The following is a 27644-nucleotide window of genomic DNA, read 5'->3' as shown; positions in this document are numbered from 1 at the left end:
GGCGGAGCGGAAATACCCCTGTGTGTGGTTTTCGGGGTGCTCGGTGTGTCGGTGTTGCGGCTCCGGTAACTTGTGCTCAGCGGCTTAACGGCGGAGCTCCGGGAGGCCGTTCATGGAGGAAACGTGAAGTTTGACCGGAGGAGGAGAACTTTTCCCGCGGTAAGACTGACCTACCGACCCGTCCGGACTCACGGTTACCGTTAACTTCATCTGGTTAATGTTAACGTGAGCTGGTTACCGGGGAGACTCTCCGTTAGAAGCGGGAGTTTAAAGGGGTGAAAAAAAAAAGTTTTTCGGTGTTTTATTGATTTATTTGTACTTTTTTTTGGCTCTTTGGCTTTTGTTCCCGCGGCTCGCGACTCTGTTCCCATGGTGAAGCTTCTTCAGCTCGCGAGAGTCTCCGGACAGAGCCGAGGGGGTTTCCGGAAACGTTCGTGTTTACATTGACCGTAGCTGACGTTAAACTCCTGCTCGGGTATCTCACACCTGTGTCGCTTTCAAAACAACTTCATTGTCCACTGTTGTAGCACAAAACACAACAGCAGCTGCACTGATCAGGGTGTTGATAACTAATCGAATACAAGAATATCAAATACGAGCTGAATTTAACTTTGGAGGATCACCACAGAGCTTATGATCAATGATAACACACTGGCAGGAGGAAAAGAGGAGGTGCTCAGAGGAGGTGGAGAAGGAGGACGTGTAGAGGGCTGGTGTGACAGAGGAGATCCTCAGCCGTTTTAATGACATCATCTGACCAATGACATGGCTGCTGTGAGGTTACTGTACTAATGGGGCCTCCAAGAAGAACGGGCTCCAGGTTGGGTCTGCAGTGAAATTCTAGGATGTTGACTGGATGTTAGTGAGAACTGATCAGCAGGTGTCTGTGGATGCAGACTGATAACAGCGCCAAGCCAGGTGATCACACACAGGCCACAAAGTTAAAGGTCCACTTCAGCATGTCCACAAAGGGAGGGGTCCATTTTTATATACAGTGTGTGTAATTTATTTACCTTTTCTGTGACAAAATGACTGAAGTAATCGCCAAAACATAAAAAAAAAAATCAGAACACGGTCCGTGGACGATCGATCGATGAGTGCTTTAGCTCTCGTCTGTTTTTAATGGAGACAGACGTCTCACGTATCAATAAGTCTGGTGTTTCCAGGCTGAAGCAGTGTGCTGAGGATGATGATGGTGAAACAGCCAGCGCACAGATAAGAGGAGCACTGATGATGTAACAGAGGCATGGGGGAGGGGCCGAGGCGTGTTTCAGGGTCATACATGTGGAATGAACAGCACGCAGTCCCGGGCTTCCAGGCACGGAGGGTTCTTAAAATCACATCTGTACTTGGGATGAGAGTCACCTCAACGGTCTCCACAGAAAGCATCCTGGGATCATCCTGCCATGTTGTCTTCCTGTGAAAACAGTGCACTCTGGGTAAAAACAGCAGTAATACTTTAAAGCAGCGGTCCCCAACCCCCGGGCCTCGGACCAGTACCGGTCCGTGAGTCGTTTGGTACCGGGCCGCGAGAGTTGAGGCTCAGGCGTGAAATGTTTCGTTTTCAGGGTTTTTATCGGTTTTCAGAGTTATTTTGTTATCGTTTTTATCGTTTACTCGGTTTCCCTGGGTCTTTCCACGTGTGTTATGAATAAAGCTTCTTTTTTTCGGTACCGGTACTAGTTTTATTTTGTTGTATTTATCCGCGACACCTTAAAGGCCGGTCCGTGAAAATATTGTCGGGCATAAACCGGTCCGTGGCGCAAAAAAGGTTGGAGACCGCTGCTTTAAAGGGTCGTTCAACAAGCTCTTAAATGGAAGCAGAGAGTCTGAAGTTTAACCACTCCTGTCACTGACCTCGCTGTGTTTCAGCTGAAAGACCAAAACTACACATGAATAACTCGCTGTACTCTGCCTGACCTGTGTTTTCCCTCCAGGTGTGGGCGCCACGGTGTGATGCGTTGGCATGGAGGAGGCGGAGCACAGCCGCTACGTCTCTCAGCTGAAGGCCGAGTTCGACAGCTGCGACACGACGGCGACCGGCTTCCTGGACCGAGAGGAGCTCACGGCGCTGTGCCGCAAACTGCAGCTGGACGCTCACCTGCCACTGCTGCTCGCCACGCTGCTGGGAGAGAGGCGCTACGGCCGGGTAACTCTCTCTCTCTCTCTCTCTCTCACACACACACACACACACACACACACACACACACACACACACACACACACACACACACACACACACACACAGTATTTGTGTGGCGCTTTCAATGAAATCAAGTGTTTGTGTTTCAGGTGAACTTCGAGGAGTTTAAGGAGGGCTTTGTGGCCGTGCTGTCCCGCTCTCTGGACTTCGGGACATCAGAGGACGACAGCAGCTACCTGGAGCCAGGTGACACATAGAAAGGGGGCAGGCCTACAGAGGTCAGGGGTCAGAGGTTCATGATTGGGGAACACAAATGGATGTCAGCTGATCTCTTGTTTGGTTTCATGTTATTTATAGCGCGATGTAAACCTTAAGTCATGTGACCTTCAGGGTGTTGTGTTGGATTAATCATGGCTCTGAGGCAGCAATGCAGGTGTGAGGGCTTTTACATGTTCAGACAGCCGACGGCCGTGTTGGTGTTGCTGCGGTCGCTGACACCACAGCACACTGAGCAGCTCGTTATGACCCAACATGGTTTCAGTGTTTGTGGCGCAGCAGGACGCCGCACGAATCCTCGGCCCTCTGAACAGTTTGGATGTAGAACTGGGACAGAGAGCGCAGATAAACGGCGTCTGCAGGCTGCAGACGTGCAGGAGCTGGGTGGTCTGGTTAAAGTCCGAGGAGGATTCTTCTTTGGCACATTCTGGCTCCGAGTGTCGCAGCGGCGTCTTGCTGACCCACTCAGGCTGCTCCTCTTCCTCTCTGCAGCTGTTCCAGAGGAGGTGAAGCCAAAGTTGGTGAAAGGAGCGAAGCGTTACGGCCGCCGCAGTAAACCCGACGCCGCGCTTACCCGTGACTCAGAAGACTCTCCGCCATCCAGAGCGGAGGCCTCAGACTCGTCACCGACCGGCATCCGAAAGGCCAAACTGAGACGGGCGACGTCACTGGAAAGCGTGGAGGTGAGACAGCTAGTTTTATTTTGAAACACTGACTTCCTGTTCTTCTTTCCTTTGACTGAGTTTGAGACGCTAACCCGGCTGTGGTCTGTTTCTTCGCTGGCCGGAGTGATTAGCTTGATAAAGAATTTAAAATCATAATCAACACAAAGAAGTCACATGTTGGCACATGTCACGTCGGTCTCTGTCATGGATTACATGAAGCCACATTATCAGACGCCCAGGTGTGGTCATGTGACTCGGTTCACTCGTCAGGATGTTTATGGCGGCTGGAGGTCTGCCTGCAATTAAAGTAATTAGAACTCTGAGCTCTGGAGTCATTTTCGAGTGGTTTGGTTGGAGTTTCAGTTAAAAACTGTGGGAACGCCCTGAATGTGGGCTTCCTGTACGTGTGAGCGTACCGCAGTGATGCTGTCTGACTGAACACCTGAAACTGCGTGTGCGTGCCGCGCTGCAGGGTCCCGCCGTCGTCCGTCGCCTGGATCTCGTGTGTCTGCGCCGGCCGAGGCGCTCGGGAGCTGCAGCTCTAATTAGAGTTTCTGGTTTTAGGTTTTCAGCTGCACGCAGAGGGCGGAGTCCCTGCAGAGGAGGAGGTTTACTCAGCTCTTTGTCACTTTGTTCTCGTGCCGTGACGATGCTGTGACCTCTGACCTCTGAATGTTTCTGCATCGGTGAGGCTGCAGCTGCGGTCTGGTTCTCACTGTGTGAAGTCAGCTGGTCTCAGGTTTCCTGCAATTCTGCAGCCGAGGCTGTGAATACCTGAGGGGGGAGGAGGAGGTTTGGCGGTTTCGGGGCGGTGGAGGTCTTTCAGGAAGTGGGATTGTGAGGAATGCGGCTGCTGGCAGACGCTCCGCTGGTTTGGCTGCTGCTTCTCACTTTTAGTTTTTGCTGACTGAGAATGTGAAACAGCTTCAGTGCAGCGGCTCTGCTGCGGGAACACGACTCCACCTCTTCTTCTTCATCACTTCTTTACACCAGAGCCACCCTTTCCTTTCTTCCTGGGTTTGTCTGAGGCATTGGACAGTTTTTCAGAAGGAAATGGTCTGACTGCAGTCTTCACCTCGAGTAACTGACTCTCTGCGGCTCACTTTGGTGCTGGAGAGGTGCCGAGTATGGATTTGGACTTTGTCCCTCCAGGCTGGGGCAGCGTCGTGGTGCCTTCAGTTTTGTCCTCATGCTGTACCTGAGTTTGCAGACACACTGGCCTCTTTCATGAGTCCGTGTGTTTCCTCCTGCACTGATCAGTGGAAGGCCTGGAGACTGGTCGGCGACCTCTCACCAAACACGTTTTCACAGTGTGACCACAGCTGTGGTGAATCAATCAGTCTGCATAAGAGGGTAAAATGCTGAGAGTCAGACTGACACAGTAACAGGAACATCAGAGAGTTTTCATTTGGATCTGAAACATCATGGCTTAAGCCCACAGAGCAGCGCCCACAGAGCAGCGCCCACAGAGCAGCGCCCACGATCCTGTTTGCATGTCTATTTTTAAATCTCAGTAGAACTGCAACCAAATAAGCGAGAGCAGGGGTCTCAAACTCCAGTCCTTGAGGGCCGACTGCAGAGCTGAGCAATGACAACATCAGCAGCTGGATAAAGGTTTCCAACTGGTCCTTCAACTCACGTGTTCTCCATAGTAGCAGAAATGCATAAAAATGAGGCTTTTATGAAAACACTGAATAAAAATGACTTCTTGAAAGACAATAAATGTACAGTTCAGTATACGAAGTGTGTTTGAATGGCAGAGATGAGCCATGGCTGAACGGGACTCACAGGCCTGAGTGTGCACTTCAGTCAGAATTATAATTTATTATTTAATTTATAATTGATATAATCTCTCTGTGTCTGTCAGTGAAACTGTTTTTGCAGAGAGTCCATCACTGGACTGTGATGGATGTGAAGCTGATGGCAGTACTTCAGCTGTGCAGCGATCAGCTGATTCTGAATGTTTTTGAAGATTTCTTCATCGAATATTTAAACATTTTAATCTGCGAGCAAAACACGTCCTAAAGGTCCTGATCCGTCCCGTAAATGTCCCGATGGACGAGGGTTTACACGCTAAGCTCTTCAGCGTGACAGTCAGGAGTGTGCACGTGAGCACGCACACACAAATATATAACATGCTCAGTGCGGCAGAAGTAACGACTGCTCAGGAATTTTTTCCAATAGCTGTTGGCTTCACTGTGTGTGTGTGTGTGTGTGTGTTGCAATCACTGACCTTCATGTTTTCACTGCAGAGCCTGAAGTCTGACGAGGAGGCAGGAAGTCAGAAGGAGACATCCTTTCAGTGTAAAGGTACCGCCACGTCCTGTCGCTGGAGTTTAATTATTATTAAACTCCAATATTATTAATTATTGGAGTTTTCTTGCTGCTGTTGGTTCCATACACACTCGCGCACGCACACTCGCGCACGCACACACATCTTGTTGCTGAACGTTTCCCTTCTCTTTGTTTCTGGGTGTTTTTATTCTGACGTTCAGCAATCGTACTGCACACCGTCACTTGGTGACAACTTCCTGTTTGTACATTTGTCTTCCTGAGTGATAAATCTGTCTTCATAGTTTATTTATAGTTATTTATTTTCTTTTTACCAAAACTGTGTTCATCAAAGTTACATACCGATGTGACAGGAACACATCTCAGCAGCACGGTGTCCACACACCGCGACGGAGCGCGCTCAGATGTAGAGATGAAAGTTTAGAAGCTTGTTCTCAGCAGGCCAATGCAGGAAGAACCTCCGTGTTCAAGCTCAGGTTCACGTGTCTGTCTGCAGGTCACCACCAGGGGGAGGAGCCAGGAGGACACGCGCTGATGCTGGTGTGCGAACACCTGGGTCTGCAACACCTGCACACTGAGGTGAGGTGTGTACCGTCGCCCTTTGTGATGACATCAGTATCTGTATTGATCTCTCTGCTCATAAACAGGAAGTGGACGTGCTGCTCAGGAAGTTGGATCCCGACCTAGACGGCAGGGTCAGCATTAGGGAATTCAAGAAGGTGCTCTGTGGCTCCACCCCCATCACCTGTTCCACCCCAGTACGACAAGCTGACCTGAGAGCGCCACACAAGGTGAGGCGCACACGTTCAGAGAAGAGTCTGCAGCCGAAGTCAGAGCTGCTGAAATACTCCACGAAAGAAAATGAGGTCACTGCTTCACCTGTGTCAATAACTCCGCCCCTCAGACCTGAGTGACCCTGACCTTGAACGTCTCACTGCTGAGATAAAGACTGTGAGCTTCATTAAATTACTTAACATTTTATTTCAGTGTCGAATAAAAAAGGAAGAAGCTGAATATTAGAAATAATGTCAGTCAGATCGATGAGCTGTGTTTAGAGTGAGAATGTCCCAGCAGCTCCTGAACGCAGCACCGCCCTCCTCGCCTCCTTTCAGCCAGTCAGGAAGCTCTGCGCAGCTGGAGCTCATCAGTCCAATCAGCTGTGGTGGCTGCAGGTGAGCAGGTAGTAGTGCACACAGACAGGTAAAGGCCATCGTGATCACAGGCTGCGAGGATGGAGAGGATGAGCGCTGCCGCCGCCGCCACGTGCTGCTACAGTCAGGTGACTCAGACTGAACCCAGAAACTCTGAGCAGTTAGATGTGCTCTTATTTTGAAATGTAGGCAGAACGAGTGAGACTCGCTTTCCCAAAGATCTCATACAAATGAATGCCTGACCCTGACCATAACCTAACACGTAACACTGAAACTAAAACCACATTTTGAGTCTCAAAAATGCCTTCAAACTCGTGGGGATTTTGATCCCCATGAGGGCTGTTTGTCCTCAAAAGTATAGTAAACTACCAATTTTTGGCCCCCATGAAGATGTTAATACCCGTCCACACACACACACACAGATGTGCGTGTGTGTGAGGACGTTGGCGTGTTTCAGGCTCGCCTTGAAGCTAATCCAGATTAATGGTTAGGGCTGCGGCAGGCGCTCCTCTGGAGTCTGGTCCTGCGTTGGGCTTAAGCTGCTCTGTCTGCGTGCCGACCTTTGAACCTGGACTCTGTGTTCTGCTCCTCCATGCAGCCTCGGGAGGTGTCAGAGGAGCACTCGGCCCGCTCCGCCTCGCCCTCCCTGCTGATGGCCACCGTGGGTCAGAGGGTGCTCAGCCGGCTGGACGACGGCTCAGGATGTACGAGCCCCGAGCGCGTCGCGGCCCTGTGGACGGAGGAGGGCATCGGGAACAGCCGGGACATCCTGCAGGTCAGAGCTGGGCACAGGGCAAAGAGCCCGTTCTACCCTCTGATGTGTTTTTGTGTTAATGTTTCTGTGAGCGTGTCGGAGCAGCCTCTGCTCTGTGGCTCGTGGATCAGTTTAGTCTTTACTGACTCAGTTTCACAGAAAATCAAACAGGTCGCTTCCCCCTCCTCATCTTCGCTCATTGTTTCCTGTTTCTGGCTCTTCTTCTGTGGTGGATGTGACTTAGTGTTGATGTGAAAATCCTCGCTCTGGCTGTGTCCCAATCCAGGGTCTGCACGCTTGAAGTACGCGCACTACGCGTACTACGTACGGTGCGTACTATAAGTACGAGAAGTGCGGAAGTGAGAGGCTTGTGAAATGGGACGGTCTGGCCTTCGTTGCGCTGTTCAGGTTGCCTAGCAACCATGATACTAACCGCGAGAAACGTTTCATACAGCTTTGTGTGACAGAAATGAAGGAGAAAAATGTTTTGTTGGTCATTCATTTTTGTCATGACATCACTTTAGCTGAGTATCTGAGGCTGAGACCACAGGACTGTAAAATATGATTGTTGGGCTTCATTTCTGTGCTGAACAGTCATTTAAGATTAGTTAGTAAATAACAATTAGTTCATGTTGTTCATGAGACTAAAGTCATCTCACTGTGGTAATGTAAATATAATATGGCCAATATTATAGTATTGTCAGATTATACTCGTATTGATATTGAACCGTTCGATACAGTGCTTTCGGTTCAGTACGCATATGTATCGAACAATACAACATTTTTAATTTACTTTATCAACTTTTCTTCTGACGATGCTGTCTGTGTTGAGCGCTCAGTGGATCTGCGCTCGACTACTCCGCCTAGGCTGCACTGTCGAGCGCAGATCCACTGACTGCAGCGCAAGCTAGCGAGACAGAAGCTAAGTTCGTTGCAACATGGCAAATTGAACCTCCCCCACCCTCATTCAGATCTGGCCTTTGGAACTATTTTGGTTTTCATGTGACGTATGACCCTGAAGGTAAGCGCGTCATGGACTAAAGTAAAACAGTATGTTGGATGTGCCACGCAATGCTCAATTACATGGGTGGGAGCTAGTGTGTTAGCGCAGTTAGCTCGTTAACGTGTTGGCCGTCCAGCCCCACGCAAGGGGCGATCCGCAGTAGCTCGTTAATGGAGATTTGCCGTGTTGTGGCGTTAACGTCATTTCAGATTAACGCTGACAGCACTAGTGGGAACACAACGAATATGACTGCACATTTACTCCGACATCATCCTAGTGCAAAGACAAGTGGAAGCAGACAAAAACAACAAGCAGCATGCTACAAACTTTACCCGAGTCATTTAGACAGCCGTTAGCACAGGATTCTCCTTATGGGGACCTGATATGTTTAATATGCTGCTGAGAATATAGCCCAGAAGAAGCGTATAGTAGAGCTTTTATTTTGGAAAGAGACATTTCTCTGTAATACACTCTCTTTTCCAAAGATGAGGGATTTCTCCATCAGATTTATTATTTTTATTTTGTTGTTTCAGCAACATTAAATTTAAAAACTGTACTTTTGGGTTCAAATATATATTTATAATTTTAATAAATGACAAATTAAAAAAGCATGAACATTTTTTTTTGTATCGAAAAAATATCAAACCGTGACACCAAAGTATCGAATCGGTGATGTCGGCTTAAATGTGCAGTCATATTCATTGTGTTCCACTAGTGCTGTCAGCGTTAATCTCGTTAAAATGACGTTAACACCATAACTCGGCAAATCTCCGTTAACGAGCTACCACGGATCGCCCCGTGCTCGTTAATGTGTTGACGCTGTCCAGTGGGGCTGGACAGCGTCAACACGTTAAACCCCAGACGTAAAACCCACATGGTGTGTTGTAAACTCTGTTTGTGTATGTATGTGTGCGTGCATGTGAGTGAGTGTGTGTGTCGTAACAGTTAAAGCACTGTGTGTATGTCTCTGTGTATGTGACTTTATGACTGACAGGAAGTCACATACATATATTCTAATTATGTTTTCATTTACTCACATAACTCATTGAATTTAATTCAGTTTTATGTAGCAACCAAACACAGCTACAGTCGCCCCAATTGTTTTTACTGTCCGACAGTACAGACCAGAGCAGGGCGATATGACCAAAAATATTTATATCAGAATCAGAATCAGAATCAGAATACTTTATTGATCCCTGGGGGAAATTATTTTTTGTTACAGTGCTCCATTTTAAACCAACATTAAGACAAGACAGACAATACGCTAACTAAGAATAGTACAATATCAATATATACATTTGAAAATTTGCGATAACGATATAACTGACGATATAATCGACACGAGACAAAATACTTTACAACTCCTCAACTTTATTAGTGCAAAACAAACATCAATGTATTTCCACTGAAACAAGCAGCTGTTTTTTTATGTGCATTAAAGTTATATAAACATGTAACAGTGCAAATGCAAATTCCTCGCTGACAGTTTAACCAAAAGGCATTTCCAGTGGAAACTGGCCGACGTATCCTCAGCATAACCATGTATAATATCCACACAACTTAAAAAGAGGTTATACACACACAGTACGGTAACATTATGTTGAAGTGCAGTACGTATCACTCCGCGAGGCTCCGCCTACGATGCCATAATGCTCCGACAATCCATCAAGCGGTGCGACTTCGTAGCTCAGCAAAGTCGTACTGAAACATTTGACAGATTTTCGAGCGCCGTGCACATAAAATCGTTTCAAGGTCAGTAAACACAACCAGAGTTCACACATAAGGCGCACGGGATTATAAGGGGCTCTGTCGAGTTTACAGAAAATCTTGCTGCAGCATTTTGGATCAGCTGAAGGCTTTTCAGTGAGTTTTTAGGACTTCCTGATAATAATGAATTACAGTCGTCCAGCCTGGAAGTAATAAATGCATGAACTAGTGTGTGTTATCTGGCTTCATGGACAGATAGAGCTGGGTGTCATCTGCATAGCAGTGTAAATGTATGCTATGTCTTCTAATGATTGTTGAACTGAATCATGTGACCTGAGGCGGGCTCAGCTGGACAGATGTTCCTGATAATGGCGTGTGAGTGAGTGACTCCAGCTGTGTATGTCCCTGCAGACTCTGGACTTCCCCTTGGAGGAGCACCTCAGTCTGGCAGATCTGACGCTGGCGCTGGACAACGAGCTGCTGGTCAGCGGGAACGGCATCCACCAGGCGGCGCTCATCTCCTACAAGATCGAAATCCAGCACCTGCAGTAGGTTTGATGAACTTTCCGAGGAAACACGGGGCGCTGCTCAAGGCGGGGCTGGAGCAGCGCCCCGTGCTGCGTCTGCAGGTCCTTTAAAAACTCACATTTGCCTGTCACACTGACAGGATTTAGTGTCCTGTGTTTAACTTTAAATCAGTTGTTTTTGTGCTCGTGCCTCATGTCGCCTCATTCCTACATACAGCACAGCATTTAGATGTCACAACTCCTCCCTCTCTCTCAGACTGAGATTTCAGGGGCTCATCTGAGGCTCAGTTACATTCTGTGCTAAAATCAGAAGAGTTTAGCCTCCTCTGAGCCTCCTCAGACAGTCCTGTCCTGGATTATTGATGTCTCCACTGATAATGACCTGTAATAATCACAGATTGATCTGGTATGTTGGGATTTCTGGGAGTGCTCTGAGCTTCAGTCTGAAGCTCTTGGTAGCTGTTGGCGACGGTGATGTTTGTGCTGCTCTGACCTCCGCAGTGACGGAGCAGAGCTCTGTGACGAGGAGCTGAACCCTGAGCTCTCTGTCGTCTGTGTTCAGGGAGGTGGCAGAGCAGGCCTGCAGGGAGCGCGACAAGGTGAAGGCCGACCTGGAGCGGGCCGACCGCAGGAACCTGCAGCTGGTCAGAGAGGTGGACGACCGGCACACCAGCATGGAGACGCTCAACCAGAGCCGGATCAGGTAAGGGTCGGGCTCTGTGCCTGCTGCGCTCTACACTGATAGCACGATTGCCGCCGTGTGCACGGGTGAGACGCCGGTGCTGACGAGCCGCTCTGTGATTGGCAGGGACCTGGAGCAGGACTTCCGCGATAGGCTGACGGCTCTGCGCAGCGAGACAGAGCAGGAGAGCGAGGCGCTGCTGCAGCACATAGAGCGAGAGCGCGGCGCTCTGCAGGAGGAGCTGCAGCTGCTCAGAGCGCAGGAGGCGGAGCTACAGGAGGAGCTCTGCAACGCCGTGCAGGTGTGCTACACCGCTTCTCCTCTGTCATGTTTAGTCACAGGTCCCCATCAGGACGAGCAGTTTGTGATCAGATCGGTTATTGAAAATCAAGAGGCGTGAAGCGCTGAGCGCGTCCTGTCGTTTCAGGAGAACGGTCGTCTGGAGGAGGAGCTGAACGCTGTGAAGATGAAGCTGACTGAAGCCGAAGGCTCAGCGAGGCGACTGCAGAGAGACCTGGACCAGATGCTGAGTGACAAGGTGAGCAAAGAAAGCCTTTACGCCGCCGCCGAGGTTAAACGCCAGGTTACGGCCAGAGCTCGGTCTGACTCACAGCGTCATCAGTCGGCTCCGTTCTCACGCTGTGCGCCTCTGACACCTAATCTTACGTCACGCGTCCCAGAGTTTATCTGTTCTTCTTCCAGTTTTGTCGTTAAACGAGCGACAGCAGCTCCCGGCTGTAATGAGGAAAAAATGTTTTCAGCCAGCAAACTGTGACAGAAGAGTTTGAAAGTCTTCCAACTTGTTCAGCAAATTTATCAGATTTAAAGACGGGAGCAGGAGTGAGGCGTGAAGGGAAAGGAGGCGGAGTTTACCTGAAGTGGGAGAAACGAGTAAGACGGTGGAGAGTGGGTCAGCTGCTGCTCCACACTCCGTGAGACTCGCCAGAGGTGATTGGATCGCTTCTGTGATGTCACAGTGAAGATGAGCGGGTGACCGCCACTTCCTGCACCTCGTCTAGCAATCTCACGTGACCTGAGCGCCTTCAAAATAAAAGCTGCAGGTGACTACAGCGCGAAGCTGGTTGGTGGTCTCTACGTGGATCGCGACTGCAGATGAAGCATTTCCTCCTCTTGTTTTCAGACCTTGTTCGGACTCAGGGCTGGATTCAGACGGCATCACACGGAAAATTAAAAACGTTCACGAACAGAAAACCTGATGAACAGAGTTCACTGATTGTAATTTTAAAGGTTGTGGTTCAATCATGAACTTACTGCTGGTGAAGTATTCCTTATAACAGCCGTTAGTATCAAAGCTAATATAATGAATTACAGCTTTTATTTGTTTGACTGTGGCGCCCCCTGCAGTACCCCTGCAGTACCCCAGTACTCTGGGTAAGTGACCCAGGACACAGGTGATCTGGGTGACGTGATGCACGGAAAGAAAAGAATGCATTTCCATAACTAGATCACATGTAGCAGCTTTAATTCACACACCTGACAGCGCTGTTAGCGAGGGATGTAAGACGCGCTACAGCGAGACGCCAAACGTCAGACCATAAACTCTGATGTGTGGGTGTGTGCATGTGTGTCGCTGACACACTGCAGCTGGTGTTGGGTAACTCCAGCTTGTTTCTGATGAATGATTAATGAAGCTTTCCTCTGACTTGGTTTCTCCGTGACTTTACGTTTCAGTTTAAGCAGCTGATGATCGACTGACTGCTGTTTTTGTTTTGGCAGTTTGGCGGTTTGGACCCGTCCAGCGTTGGTCTGAGTCACGAGGAAAGATTGTCTGAAATCATCAAAGAGTACGAGCAGCAGTGCCGGGTAAGACCGACCGCCTTAAATTGTCACGCTTTTATTTTGAAGGGCACGATGATTTTGCAGAAACAATCTGTTTGAAGCACATTTCATTTACAGACCTGAGTGTTGGTGTGGTGATGAGGCAGCGGTCTGCAGCTTTGAATGTAAGCTGTGAAGTGTTGGACTATGTGTCCTCTCAGCCAATCAAACGCAGGCAGGCAGCAAACGTTAATACTGAGGCCGTGTAGAGACCACAGCAGGTAAAGGCTTCCCAGGAAACAGATGACAGGAAGTCCTTTCAAATTAAAATGTAATTTTAATTACACATACAGCAAATATAAACTAGAAAGTGCATTTTTTGAAGAAACTGCAGTGTGAATGCTGAAATCTGAATGTATGCACTGAAATGAATTAATTGCTGAATTTTAAGTTAAAAAATTTGAATGAGATAAGAAAACCGAATTTAATCTGACAACAAAGGTGCTGAACTGCTAAACGTTGACGTTTACACAGAAGAAGAAGTTGGAAAAAAGCTGAAAATGTTTTAATTGTAAATTAGAAAAACCTAAGAAATGAGAAAAGAAAATTTAAAGTCAGAAAACATCTGAATGAATATTAAAAGTTCATATTCTTTTTACTCATTCAGTGATTCAATGTGATCCCTCCACTTGGATCCACACAGTTTAAAACGTTCACATCTCTGAGCTTTGAAAGACTCGGTGTTGGAAAGAGAACAACGATGGCGACGTTGAGGGTAAAATGATGGCTGTAACACTGTGGACACAGCAGCAGTTGAAAGAGAAGTGTTTAAGATGAATCTTGGCAGAGTGAGCTCGTTAGGCAGGCAGGTGTGAGCCTGGTTGCCAGAGCATCTCTGCTGCTGAGGATCAATTCATCAAGTCACCAGCCTCAGGGGGGCAGCTGTAAAAACAGCTGTTTGGACATCATCCTGTCACATGTGCATTGCAGCCAAACAGCTGTTTCCTCTGTATTTGCATGTAGGCAGATACAGGACTGTGTGTGTCAGCACTGAAAACCTGTGTGTGTGTGTGTGTGTGTCGCGTTCAGGAGCTGCAGGACAGAAACGATGAGCTGAGCTCAGAGTTGGAGCTGCTGAAGAATCAGAGGAGAAACAGGAAGTGCAGACGGCGTGCTGGAGCCGCCAACGTGCTGAGCTGGAACCAGCAACACTCGGAGTCAGACTCAGGTAACACAACGACACACAAATACACACAAAAGCTCCTGACACGACAAACCCGTTCAGCCTCTAGGCTTTGTGAAAAACAGCAGACAGACGCACTAAAGTGAACCCGTTCCTGTCAGGAGAGGGCGCCGCTGTGCCTGAATCCAGAAAACCGTCCAATAAAAACGCTCGATTCACATTGGGGGGGTGTGTCCAAAGGCTGCGTCCTCCTGAGGCCGCATCTGTAGGCCGATTACGTCACAGCGACGCGCCGAAGGCTGTCCAAATTCGTAGACTCCTCCGAATGCAGCCGACAAATGCATCCTTCATTTCCCCAGATTTGAAGGATGGGTCGGGTGTGTCCTTCGTGGCCCACCATATCCCAGAATTCATAGCGCAGCCCAGACAATTTCAGTTTCTAACAATGGCGGCAGCTGCTTAGCTTTAATATTACTCTTATTATTCTTTCTGGGTCACAAAATAAACTTTTAACATATTTTCGGGAGAGAAAGTAGCTGTGCAAACATCAAATATCTGCTCAGTTTATCAAGACACCACATATTTGCAAAAGTGCTTCGATGTTTTCAGACACGTCTCTTACCCACCAGCTCGATAGCTGACCCAGGACAACAGCGAACTCCCTGCACATAGTTGTCAGGCCCCCCCCCCCCCCATGGTCTTCGCTACTCAGGTTAAACATGATATATGAGTCACTTGGATAACTTAAAAATGTTATTGTTGGGCTTTTTCAGTGTTGTGTTTGTTTGTGAGTAAATCGGTTTGGCTGAGATTGAAGTTATTAGATTAGACAAAATAAAACTTTATTAATCCATCGGGTGGTTTTCACACAGCTGAATAAACGTCAAACAGAAAACTGATTAAACAGAAGTGTGAGACGGTCGAGAGTTTATTAAACTCCACCGAGACGCAAATTCAAAGGTCTTCTGTGGACCCGGCCCACGTAGACCACGAAGGCCGGGTCCTCAGGGGGACGCAGCCCATGAATTTGGACACAGCTATTGATGTCAAAGCTGACTGCTGGTTGCTCAGTTTTATCTCCTCTAATCAGACGCACAAAAACTCTCACGAAAGTTTGTCAGACACAAAAATGAGAGAGAAGCAAACAAACGTCCAGATCACCGATCGGTCGATTGGTTGGTTCATGTTTTCTTGTCTGACGTGAACATGAGGCTGTAAAACCTGCTGAGAGACTTTAACTGGATTTACAGGTAAGGTGTGGACACGCCCACACACAGACCCACAGGTTTCAGTCTCGGTGTGAATTAATCATGTCTCTTGGTAAGTGTGTGTGTGTGTGTGTGTGTGTGTGTTCCGGTTTCTCAGAGCTGATTTGGTTTTTGTGTTTTTGTTCAGACTCGGACGTGAAGCACTGCTCGTCTCCTCGGGTCAGGAAGAAACTGGAGCCGGCTGATAAAGCAGGTGACACACACACACACACACACACACACACACACACACACACACACACACACACACACACACACACACACACACACACTCAGTCACACAGGGCTGTATGTGATTGGCTGAGCCAGCCTCCTGAGACTTCCTGTGATTACTTAGTTACTCCCACTCGTTATACTGCTCGTTACATGTTTCATGTTTCTCTGTAAAATGAAACGCGCTGTCTCATAATCACCATTTAACAATAAACACCTGAGGCTGCAGCCCCACACACACCAACACACGTGACCTCACTCATGTATGAACACAAATCAGACATGAGACTTCAAAGCGGTCGTCATGGTGATTCTACTGTAGAAATATGGACAGGTAGAAACGGAGGCTCATCATCTGTCACCTGCTGAGTTCAGCAGCGGCTCACTTTATCACGGTGCTGGTCTGGGGTCAGCATTCACTCGGCTTTAGCGTCACTCTGGGTTCTTGGCTAGCTGCAGTATGATGCAGTTGTTTCGGTCCTGGAGCAGTGTCCGCTTCACCATCACGCTCTCGTGCAATAAAACTCAAAGTTACGTCCACGCTGACCGTGTTACTGTTCTCCTCCAACACCTGGAATCAGCTGATCGTAGCCAGAGTGCAGGAACCTATAAGTGGGATCGAGCAGGCAGGCTAACGATTCCAAGGAACTCGACTACGGCAACATGCGAACCAAAATTTTGATTGGAGCCCCGCCCCCCTCTCTCTCTCTCTCTCTCTCTCTCAGCTCTGTGCTCATTGGACGACTCGGGCCCGGCCGTCAGCATCCAGACTGAACTGGCCCTGGAACAACTGAAGCAGAAACACGAGGAGGAGCTGCAGCAGCTCAACATCCAGCTGGAGACGCAGGTCACACACACACACACACACACACACACACACACACACACACACACACATCGCACGCAGTGTGTAGCCTTCAGACCATGACACTTGCTCCTCCTCCTCCTCCACAGATGAACTACTATGAGCGCAGCTTGGAGAAGATGAGGCAGAGCATGGAGGTGGAGCGGAAGGACATCTCTCAGGCCTTCAAGGTAAGGAAGGTGTCGCACTAAAAGCTGTCGTACCAGAAACAAAGTTCCTGCGACGGGACACCGTCAGAGACGGCTGCACACTGCTCGTCTCTGACGTTTCCACTTTTGTTCAGATGTCCCAGTTTAAAGGAATGGAGTCCTGCTGGTTCCCAGTATCCCTGCTTTCCTCCTCATTTGAACTGAACTTTAAATCCACGTCAGGACGGTGCTGCAGCAGGTGCAGCAGGTGGAGCTGAACCTTGGAGGCAGCTGAACTTAAATTTTCTGGTTTTATTCTCACCTGTGTGTCAGCTGGAGATCAGCGAGCTGGAGGAGCAGAAGTCTCAGGTGGAGCAGCAGGTGAAGCAGCTGAAGGAGACCGTGGACAAACTGCAGACTCAGATCCAGCACGGAGGAGGGCGGAGCAACGAGCAGGAGCGCAGGTAACGTTACCTGTCTGAGGATTTGTACCTCAGGCTGTGGGACCCGCTCTGTTTCTGACCTTTGACCCCGGTTATGCTCCCAGGATGCAGTGGGAGCGCGCCGAGCTGGAGCAGAACTTCGCCAGAGAGATTGGTAACCTGGTGCAGCGGCTGAGCGCTGAGAAGGACCAGCTGGAGGCGGAGCTGAAGCTGAAGATGGATCAGGAGGTGATGCTGGTCAGGTGGGTGATGACCTCATAAAAATGTCAGCGGAGGTGTGATGATACCCGATGACATCATCACTGAGTGCCGACATGTAGCCTGACCCTGCATCAAATGTTTAAACCAATCATGAAGCTCGACTCTTTACCTGAGTCTGTCTCACACGGTCGACACTCCACCCATTCAAACCTCACACTTAGTTTAGCAGCCTTCCTGTGACTATCAAAATAAAACCTCTGAGACATAAAAGCTTAGGCCAGGGGTCGGCAACCCGCGGCTCCGGAGCTGCATGTGGCTCTTTAGTCTTTATTTTGCGGCTCCGGGTGGTTTGGGAAAATAAATTAGAAGTATTTAACTGAAGTGTATTTTATTTGTTTGTTTCTTTTTTACCTTGTAGTTCTAAATTGTTAGATTATTGTGATATTGAAATATAAAAATAAAATTATATCTTTTTTTTTTTTTTTCATCGCTCAAAATAAGCATCACACTCGTGGAAGCCGGTGTACCCGCCGAAACGCCGTGCATTTACCGAGACTTTCAACCCCAGGTAGGCCAATTATAGATCTTGGATCCACATTATGTCAGCAGCTCCACCGTGAACTGTGTTAAAAACAAACACGCTCGCGCCTCACAGACGACAGCTTACAGTCCTGTAAAGATGAAGTGACTTCGTACAGCCCCGACCTGCAGACGCTGTGCGCAGAGGTTCAAGAGCAGAAGTCCTGTTGTAAACATACCACGGCAGACCCGACGATGTTTGCATGAACACGCTTTTCACACACTGTTGCTGTACGCACACAGCCGGCTGTAGCTTTGCAGCTCACAGCCCGACACACACCAACACAACAGCAGAGCGAGCACAGACGTAAAGGCGGCGAGGCGTGATTGCGGGTGCCGCTCAGATGAGTCCGCCCCCCCTGTAGCGGCGCTGCAGACCACGCCCCGCCACACACATTAACCAGGTAAAATACATATTTATGCAGAATTTTGCAAATATCTATTTTTCATTTTTCAGCAGCATAGAGCTTATTTCCAATTATTTTTTAAAAGTCAGGTCAAGGCTCCAAAAGCACAAAGGCAACATGAGGGGGGCTCACAGCAGCTTTTGTTTGCTGGATCATTTTAGTTCAGCTGGGTGTCTTTACTTTGGTTATATTTCTTCAAACGTGTTCATTACATAAATAAAATGTAATTTTCTCTGTAGCACTTCATGGATTTCATAAACAGCACACCTTAGTTGCTCTGTGGATTCTTTTAAAAAGCAGTTAAAAACTTTTCTGTTCAAACAAGCCTTTTGTTGATCCACGTATTTTACATTCTTTACATTTGATCCTTTACATTGTGTATAATGTCTATTGATTGTATTGTTTATTTTAATCTTTGTGTGCAGCACTTTGTGACTGCCTGTCTGTGAAAAGCGCTTAATAAATAAAGTTTACTTACTTTAGTTGTTCACACAAAGCATAAAGGTAAAAAAACAACATATACAGTGTTATCTTCGTTTTAGATTTCAAAAACTATTTGCGGTTCCCAGTGTTTGCTTTTGCGTGGAAACCGGGTCCAAGTGGCTCTTTGGGTGTTAAAGGTTGCTGACCCCTGGCTTAGGTGCTCTGAGTTCCTGTTTTTTCAAAATAAAATGAACCGACACAGTTCCCGTTGTTGTTGTTGTACGTGCATGTTGAATTATGGACGCTTGGCTGGTTTTGCGTCTCCTGGAGCAGGGAGGAGTCAGAGCAGCAGCTCGCTCAGATGAAGATGCAGCACGGTGAAGCTCAGCGCCGCCTCCTGCACCAGCTCCACCAGGAACGCCGGCGGCTGCAGGAGCAGAGAGGATTCTGGGAGAGGAGGCTCGTGCAGGTGGAGCAGGAGAAACTGTGCAGTGAGGAGCGAGCCCGGGAAGAGAAGAGGAGCATGGAGGAACGGCAAGAGGAAGAGGTCCGGCTCCTGAAAGAGCAAGTCTCCGGTTTGCAGGATGTCCTGCGGGCGTCCAGCCAATCAGAGGCCAATTTGAAGGAGGACCTGGAGGCGTCTTACAGGCGGAGCGGGGAGCTGGAGGCTCGGCTGGAGGAGGCCTGCGCGCAGCTGGAGGAGAGTATCGCCTTCTTGGAGTCTCAGGAGCTTCTGAACAAACGCCTGGCCTCGGAGAAGAGCTCGGCGGAGGGGGAGCTGCTGCTAGCGAGGAGCAGGGAGGAGGAGCTTCAGGTTCAGGTGTCCCACACAAAGGCTGAGCTGGAGGAGCTGCAGGCTGCGTCCGCGTGCCTCCTGCAGGACCGAGAGGAGGCGGCAGGAAGCTGCAACCGGCTCTCCTGCACCGTCGCCCAGCAACAGGCTCAGCTCCGAGCCCGTGAGCACACGGTCTCCTCCCTCAGGGCGGAGCTGGAGAACCTGCAGGAGGCGCTCAGGAGCAAAGCTGAGTCAGTTTCCAGACTTGCGGCCGAACTGGACTCTCTGAAGACAGACCGCGCCCGGCTGATCCAGGACCTGAAGGAGCAGGCCATGGCCGTGGACCACCTACAGCTGCAGCTGGACGGCATCTCCGAGGAGCTGGACCGGAGGAGGAGCGGCGAGGAGACCCTGCAGGAGGCTCTGGAGCAGGAGCAGAGCCGGACCTCGCTGCTCCAGTCCAGCCTGGCGGAGGAGAAGGAGGAGGTGTGGCGTCTGAGCCAGGAGAACGGGACCTACATCCGGCTCACCGACCAGCTCTCCACCCAGATCGTGGAGATGGAGGAGGAGATCTCTTCTCTCAGAGACCACCTCCGAGACCTCAGCTCCCAGCTCAACGACACCGCTGACCTGGTCCTGGAGCTCCGCAAGCAGCTCAACGCCAAGACCGGTCAGGTCGAGCCGGCGAGCAGCGAGCAGCTCCTCCAGCTGCAGACCGCTCTGCGGGACTCCGAGAGCCGGCAGAGGACGGCGGAGGAAGACTTGGAGAGGGAGAAGAAGAAGATGACGAAGCAGCTGCTGGAGCTGGAGGACCTGGTTCTGGCTCTGGAAGAGCTGGTGGAGCCGGCCGGTGCACGCAGGTTTGTGGAGCATGAGCCGGACCGGAGACCGGAGACTAACCTCCGTCTGCCTGACCCACAATGCACTGCTGCAGACTGACCCTTCACCCCATCGCTAACCGAATGACATCATCTAAATGCATGAAAATACTTATCACTGACTCCGCCCTCCTCCTGTCTGTCCTTTTGTCTTTCCTTAAATTCTGTCTTCATAATTCAAGTCTGTTTGATCTGATTGACGACGATGATGATGATGATGACGTGTGGAGCCTTTGTGCTCTCGGTTTGTGAAACCAGACGAAGCCTCGCCCACTGCTGGCTGCAGCGATGGTGCCCACCTGTGCAGGTGCTGAGCTGAAGATATTAATAACGGCTTCCTCTGGTTTCTGAGCCGCCTCCTCCGACCACAGCGTGTTTCAGTTTGTGCACCATCGCTTGTATGAATATAGCGCGTGTTCACAGCGCTGGCTGAGCTGCTGTCCAATCACGACGCTGCGTTTGTCTGAGGTGCAGAGCGCGGTTCTGATTCTGTGTTTTGGGCCGCAGGACTCAGCTGGAGGAGGTCCGATCAGAGAACGCAGCGCTCCAGGAGAGACTCGGCGCCCTGCAGCAGGAAGTCCACAAGATGGAGGACGAGGTTGCCAAGAAGAGGTGAGCGCCGCGGCTCTAGCTGCAGCTCACCCCTGAGGCTGCGCAGGTGTGCAGGCAGGTGGTTGTTTCTGAGCAGGTGAGGCAGAACCTGCTGTCATCTGATTGGCTAAAGGTGACGATGGGCCGTGATGAGTCAGGAGCTCAGCGTAAACCTGAGATAGCTTGACCCGGTTTACTCTCCTCTGGTCTCGGCGCAGGATCGGCATCCTTCTAATGTTGTCGCCCTTTAATGTTAAATTTAATGCTGCAGAGCCACATGACGCCGTCTTCTCCTCCTGCAGGAGGAAACTGGAGGAGATGGAGAGAGAACACGAGAGAAGCAGAGAAGAAGAAGAGAGGCTGCACAGAGAGGTGAGCGCTGACCAAACTCCACTGAAATATCTGCTGATTTAAGCCGAGGTGTTTGTGACCCGTCTGCACCGGACTCAGATTTCTCTTGATTTTACAAACACGTTTATGTCTGTGTCGCTCAGGGTTTAATACTTTAAATGTAATCCGATTACACTGCTTCTGATTCTCCAAACCAGGATATGTCTGGTTCAGGTTTTAGAAATCCAGATTATGATTGATGATGATGATGATGTGTGCAGAACTCCAGATATCGTGAGGAGGTTCTGGATCTGAGCAGCAGGAACCTGCAGCTGAGCACCGACAACGCTGAGCTCAGCACCCGTCTCCGTGGAGACCAGGAATCAGTCCGTATGCTGCACGAGCGCCTAGCGATGGTTTCTAAGGAGCAGGAAGAGGAGCATGCGACGGTAAGCTGAGCGTCGATGATGCTCACACTTGTCGCTTTTGTTTTTTCTTCACTCGTTTGACTTTAGATTTTACCGGTGGCGAGGTGTCGTCACTCCACTACGGCAGCGCGGAGACCCCAGTGTGTGAACGGGATGGGTCGAGAACGTGGCGACGAGTGTATCTGCCGTGAGCTCTGACGGATGAACGATTTCTGCTGTTTCAGGTGCGGCGGCTGCAGGACGCAGCGCTGCAGCACGAGCGGGAGAAGCTGCAACTGCAGGCGTCCTGGACACAGGAGAAACAGCTGCTGGAGGCGGAGCTTAGCACCTCCAAGGAGAAGGTAGGAGGTTCTGAATTAAAACTGTGCAGGATCCCAGCTCAGAGCTGTTAATGAGGTCAACAAGGACACTCACCTCTCTGTGCTTCATTCTCAGCTGGAGCGCCAGCCGGTGCTGGAGGCGGAGCTCAGCGCCGTGACTCTGAAGCTGCAATGGGTGGAGGAGGACAAGGCCAAACTGCTGAGAGACGCCGATGAGCGAAATACAAAGGTCGATATCGCAGACATTAAATGTGAAAAACAAGAAAACGAACAGCAACACCTGCAGCTTTAACGCAGGACAGGTTTAACCCTCGGGGTCAAAGGTCAGGCCACGTCACACTCCGCTCTTTCAGCCATGCGTGAAGGCGTTTGGACGAGGTCGTCGAGTGGACGTTAGTGTTAGCTAGCTTTAAGCCTCAGTCTGTGTCACATGATCACAGAGCCTTTTTTTTTCTTCAGGTGGAGAAGCTGCAGCAGAGCGTGCTGTCTCTGGAGTCGGAGGCGGAGCTCCTTCGCTCTCAGCTTGCCGCCATCAGTCAGGAGAAACTCAGCCACGCCCAGGATGCGACGGAGCTACAGAGGAAGTTGCAGGAGGCTCAGAGCAGGGTGAGACCGCCACCTCTGACATCGCCACGTTGACTATGACTGGACTGCGGCCCCATCATTCTGATTGGCTGCTTCCTGTTTCAGGTGGAGGAGTTGGAGGCCGGTGTCAGGAAGCTGATGAGGGAGAAGGAGGAGCTCCGACAGGCGCTGCAGGAGCAAGAGGAGCAGGCCTCTGTCACTCTGCAGGAAGAGACCTGCAAACTGAGAGTCCAGAACCAGGAGCTCCAACACCAGGTACTGTCCAGGTGCAGCTGGGGGGCGGGGTCTGCTCAAGATTCTTAAAGCTGATTGGTCGATGTTTGCTCAGCTCTCGGAGCTGCAGGTGGAAAATGTGAAGGTCCACAAACTGAGCGAGGAGCAAAAGGAGCTGAAGAGCAGACTGAGTGAGGCGGAGGAGGCCCGGATCCAGGCCCAGGACCAGGTCTGTGCCCCGGATCAGGACTGCAGGGGGGTCCAATCAGATAAGAGTTTTATCAACAGGAACCAGGGCTGCAGCGAGTCTTTGACTGTTTCGAAACCAATTTGTTTCCGTACAAATTCTTTCAATGCTTCGTCATCATGGAAACGTTTGCGACTAAAACCAGGCCTGCAGTATAATTCAATTCAATTTTATTTATATAGCGCCAAATCACAACATAAGTCGCCTCAAGGCGCTTCATAGATACAGAGGAAAACCCAACAATCACATGACCCCCTGTGAGCAAGCACTTTGGCGACAGTGGGAAGGAAGAACTCCCTTTTAACAGGAAGAAACCTCCAGCAGAACCAGGCTCAGGGAGGGGCGGGGCCATCTGCTGCAATTGGTTGGGGTGAGAGAAGGAAGACAGGATAAAGACATGGTGTGGAGGAGAGACAGAGGTTAATAACAGATATGATTCAATGCAGAGAGGTCTGTTAACACATAGTGAGCGAGAAAGGTGACTGGAAAGGAAAAACTCAGTGCATCATGGGAATCCCCAGCAGCCTACGTCCATTGCAGCATAACTAAGGGAGGATTCAGCGTCACCTGGTCCAGCCCTAACTATATGCTTTAGCAAAAAGGAAAGTTTGAAGCTTAATCTTGAAAGTAGAGATAGTGTCTGTCTCCTGAATCCAAACTGGAAGCTGGTTCCACAGAAGAGGGGCCTGAAAACTGAAGGCTCTGCTTCCCATTCTACTTTTAAGTAAAGGTTTAACTACAGCCAGCTTGAAGGCCTGTGGTACATAGCTGATTATTAGAGATAAGTTGATCATATTTAAGATTGAAGCATTAATTAATGGCAGGACTTCTTTGAGCAGTTTTGTAGGAATGGGGTCTAAAAGACACGTTGATGGTTTGGAGGAAGTAATTATTGAAGTTATTTTCTTCAATCAGTGATGAATAGTAAGATGTTCTGGCTTTGCGGAGGGCTTTCTTATAAAGCAGCAAACTATTTCTCCAGGCTAAATGATGATCTTCTAAATTTGTGACACGCCATTTCCTCTCCAGCTTACGAGTCATCAGCTTTAGGCTACGTGTTTGAGAATTATACCACGGAGTCAGGTACTTCTGATTAGAGACCTTAGTTTTCACAGGAGCTACAGTATCCAGAGTCGTACGTAGTGAGGAGGTGAAATTATTAACAAGATGATCGACCTCTGTTGGGGTAGCGTTCAGATAGCTGCTCTGCTCTATGTTGGTACAGGGCATTGGAGATGATAACAGTGGGTGGATTATATTCTTAAACTTAGTTACAGCGCTTTCAGAAAGACATCTACTGTGATAAAGTCTACTCTCCTCTGCTGTGTAATCAATTATTGTAAATGTAAATGTTATCAGGAAATGATCAGACAGGAGAGGGTTTTCAGGAAACACTGTTAAATGTTCAGTTTCTATGCCATATGTTAAAACAAGATCTAGAGTGTGATTAAAGTGGTGGGTGGGTTCTTTTACATTTTGAGAGAAACCAATTGAGTCTAATAACAGATTAAATGCCATGTTGAGGCTGTCATTCTTAGCATCTACATGGATGTTAAAATCACCCACAATAATTATTTTATCTGAGCTCAGAACTAAATTAGATATAAAGTCTGAGAAATCAGACAGAAACTCTGTGTAAGGCCCAGGTGGACGATAGATGATAACAAGTAAGACTGGTTTCTGAGTTTACAGCTGGGGAGGACAAGGCTAAGCATCAGGCTTTCAAATGAATTAAGTCTGTCTGGGTCTTTGGTTGATTAACAGGCTGGTGTGAAAAATTGCTGCCACACCTCCCCCTCGGCCTGTGCTTCGAGGTTTCTGGTAGTTAGAATGACTCGGGGGTGTTGATTCATTTAAACTAACATAATCATCCTGCTGCAACCAGGTTTCTGTAAGGCAGAGTAAATCAATTTGTTGATCAATTATTAAGTCATGTACTAACAGAGACTTGGAGGAGAGAGACCTAATATTTAATAATCCACATTTCACTGTTTTACTCTTTGGTTCAGATGTGGATACTGTATTGTTCTTTCTTTGTGATTTTTTTATGTTTAAGTTGTTTGTTGCTGGTTTTTAGTTTGTTTTTTGTCTTTTTGGGAGCTGACACAGTCTCTATGGAGATGGGTTTTTGGGGGGGTAGCAGGAGGAGAGAAGCTGCAGAGAGGCGTGTAAGACTGCAACTCTGCTTCCTGGTCCCAACTCTGGATAGTCATATTTTGGGGGGTTTAATAAATTTGTCCATATTTCTAGAAATGAGAGCTGCTCCATCCAAAGTGGGATGGATGCCGTCTCTCCTAACAAGTCCAGGTTTCCTCCAGAAGGTTTGCCAATTATCTATGAAGCCCACATCGTTTCTGGGAGTTTGACCCCGGCGGGTGTGTCGCCGAGTGGGGAAAAACGGTTAGACACATGAACGGGTTGGTGGTGTACCTGGGGCTTCTGTTTAGGACTATGCTTCCTCCTCACCGTCACCCAGCCGCCCTCTTTCCCCAGCTGCTTGGGGTCTGCCGGGGAACAGCTAGCGGGGCCTACGGTATCTTCGGCTGCACCAGCTACAGGGGCCTGGCTAGCTACGGGTGAATGAAGGGTGCGAAGCCGAGTCTCCAATTCAGTAATCCTGGCCTCCAGAGCTGCAAATATGCTACATTTGTTACAGATATCATTACTGCTAAAGGAGGCCGAGGAGTAACTAAACATCTGACACAATGAGCAAGAAAGTGCAGGAGGGACAGGTGAAGTAGCCATGGTGCTAACGAGTCGGCTACGAGCTAAGCTAAGCTAGCGAAACCATAAAGACACAGGGAGTGTGCTTCGGATGAAGCACATGAAGATTATACTATGAAAAAGAATGTATTTAAAAGGTTTTAATTAAATTGCAGATAAGCTACTCAGAAACACCACTGTGTGTTTGAGCAGGAACAGGAAGTGATACTCTACCGCAGAGCGAGCGAACACCAGGTGACGCGCTCATTCAGCCCAGTGTTAAACACAAAGAGGCGGAGCCATTACCGACTCACTGAGCTCAGGTAGAATGAAAGAAACAGCTGCTCGAGTCCTTCATCAAACTGTGACGTGAAGTAAAGCTCCGCCCACCGCTGCACACACAAATCTGCAGATGATCGGAGGTGTGTTTAAAACGCTCACGGGGGGATGGGGTGTACCACGCCATATTTATTTTCAAGGATTTCTGAACAGTTTTCAGGTTGAGAGTGAAATGTTAGTTACATTTCATTAAAATATAAAAATAAACTGATGGTGGTCGGGTCAGTCGACGCCATCATAACATCAGAAACACTTCAGAACGCTGACACGCTCGCTGTTGTACATCACAGACACGGTGTACGTCCATAAAGGCACCCATATGGAAAAGATGTATATAAATCTTATAAAGTTTTTATTTGTCTTGTATGAAACTTGTATGAAAAGCATACAAGAGTGAAAACAGATATAAGATCCCTTGAAAAATTATACAATGAAACTTGTATGTTTCGTATACTTACTAAAAAAATATATTTTTACTCATGATTTACTTTCATGAGTAAATCATGTATGTTTTTACTATTTCTTTTCCATATTGGCACACACATACACGCCGTGTGAGTATTTGGACGCTGCAAGGATAAAAACGATTGGTCACTAAAGCTCTGGATGTCTGATCGGCGGCCATGTTTAAAACTGTCGTCTGTGCAGGCGGTGCGAGCAGACGCCGCCCTCAGCGTGGCGCAGGCGCAGCACCTGCGACAGCAGCAGGAGGACAACAGCTGCAGGGACTGGGCGGAGGTGCTGCAGGCCCGGCTGATGGAGGAGCAGAGGAGTCGTCTGCAGCTGGAGGAGGAGCTGAGGCAGCAGGAGCAGAAGAGCAGCTCTCAGATCAGCACGAAGCAGGTGGGTCAGAGGTCAGAGGTTACCCTTTTATGAGGAGAATGATGATGACCGCTGCCCGCAGCAGCGACAGGCCGTCCCTCTCACTGCATTACAGCTGTCACTTCCTGTGTGTGTGTGTGGCGTTTAGGATCAGTACGAGAAGGCAATGGCGGCGCTGCAGCAGAGGGCGGAGGATGTGGAAACCAAACTGAAGGCGGTCCGTCTGCTCCTGCAGGAAAAGGTGGAGCAGCTTAAAGAGCAGGTGAGCGTTGGCGCCGCTTCTCCGCCATTCACAAACGTCCGGTCGAACTTTGACCCATTGCCGTTTTTCCCACAGCTGGCGAGGAACGCCAAGTCAAGCGCACTGCTGAAGGACCTGTACGTGGAGAACTCGCAGCTGATGAAGGCACTGCAGGTCACCGAGCAGCGGCAGAAACGCGCCGAGAAGAAGAACTTCCTGCTGGAGGAGAAGGTCGGCGCGCTCAACAAGCTGCTGAGGGACATCGTCCCTGCATCGCTCGCCACATAACCATGCCAACGCAGAGCAGAAGGCCCCAGCAGGAGGGGGCGGGGCCTCACCTGTGCCCTGTGTGGAGCAGGTGGATGTCTGGAGCACACACACGTTCGGTGTGTCAGTATTATCTTTGTTTATAATGAAACTTTTTTTTATTTTTGCGTCATTGAAATAAAGTTTTAATGTCTCTGTGACTCCGCCTCCTCCAGC

The 27644-nt window shown here is 49.1% G+C and overlaps 1 protein-coding gene across 3 annotated transcripts; it reads left to right on the top strand.

Moving 5' to 3' along the window:
* On the top strand, nucleotides 1–27644 carry ninl (ninein-like). Of its 3 annotated transcripts, XM_080869888.1 has the most exons (31): nucleotides 1–159; nucleotides 1938–2149; nucleotides 2293–2389; nucleotides 2912–3102; nucleotides 5337–5394; nucleotides 5873–5955; nucleotides 6024–6167; nucleotides 7126–7302; nucleotides 10403–10539; nucleotides 11081–11221; nucleotides 11327–11501; nucleotides 11628–11738; nucleotides 12938–13024; nucleotides 14069–14207; nucleotides 15558–15623; nucleotides 16369–16490; nucleotides 16598–16678; nucleotides 16970–17100; nucleotides 17184–17321; nucleotides 19023–20324; nucleotides 20850–20954; nucleotides 21236–21305; nucleotides 21545–21712; nucleotides 21916–22032; nucleotides 22127–22240; nucleotides 22471–22617; nucleotides 22702–22851; nucleotides 22925–23038; nucleotides 26747–26941; nucleotides 27069–27182; nucleotides 27258–27643. In XM_080869888.1, exons 2-31 carry the CDS (start codon nucleotides 1967–1969, stop codon nucleotides 27447–27449), a joined length of 5049 nt encoding a protein of 1682 aa, XP_080726014.1. In that variant the 5' UTR covers nucleotides 1–159; nucleotides 1938–1966; the 3' UTR covers nucleotides 27450–27643. The 3 variants fall into 3 exon arrangements, with proteins under 3 accessions (XP_080726014.1, XP_080726015.1, XP_080726016.1); XM_080869889.1 differs by lacking the exon at nucleotides 22925–23038 and having other exon boundaries at nucleotides 27258–27644; XM_080869890.1 differs by lacking the exon at nucleotides 19023–20324 and having other exon boundaries at nucleotides 27258–27641.

The sequence above is a fragment of the Rhamphochromis sp. 'chilingali' genome, assembly GCF_963969265.1.
Source record: "Rhamphochromis sp. 'chilingali' genome assembly, chromosome: 20".
NCBI lineage: Eukaryota > Metazoa > Chordata > Actinopteri > Cichliformes > Cichlidae > Rhamphochromis > Rhamphochromis sp. 'chilingali'.
Note: the sequence above shows the minus strand (reverse complement) of the source record. Positions and strands in the feature narration are given on the sequence as shown.

Coding starts and splice junctions, on each gene's coding strand:
- ninl (XM_080869888.1), top strand. CDS start 1,967: ATGGAGGAGGCGGAGCACAGCCGCTACGTCTCTCAGCTGAAGGCCGAG. Junction 5,395..5,872: donor GACATCCTTTCAGTGTAAAG/GTACCGCCACGT, acceptor GTCTGTCTGCAG/GTCACCACCAGGGGGAGGAG. Junction 7,303..10,402: donor ACAGCCGGGACATCCTGCAG/GTCAGAGCTGGG, acceptor ATGTCCCTGCAG/ACTCTGGACTTCCCCTTGGA.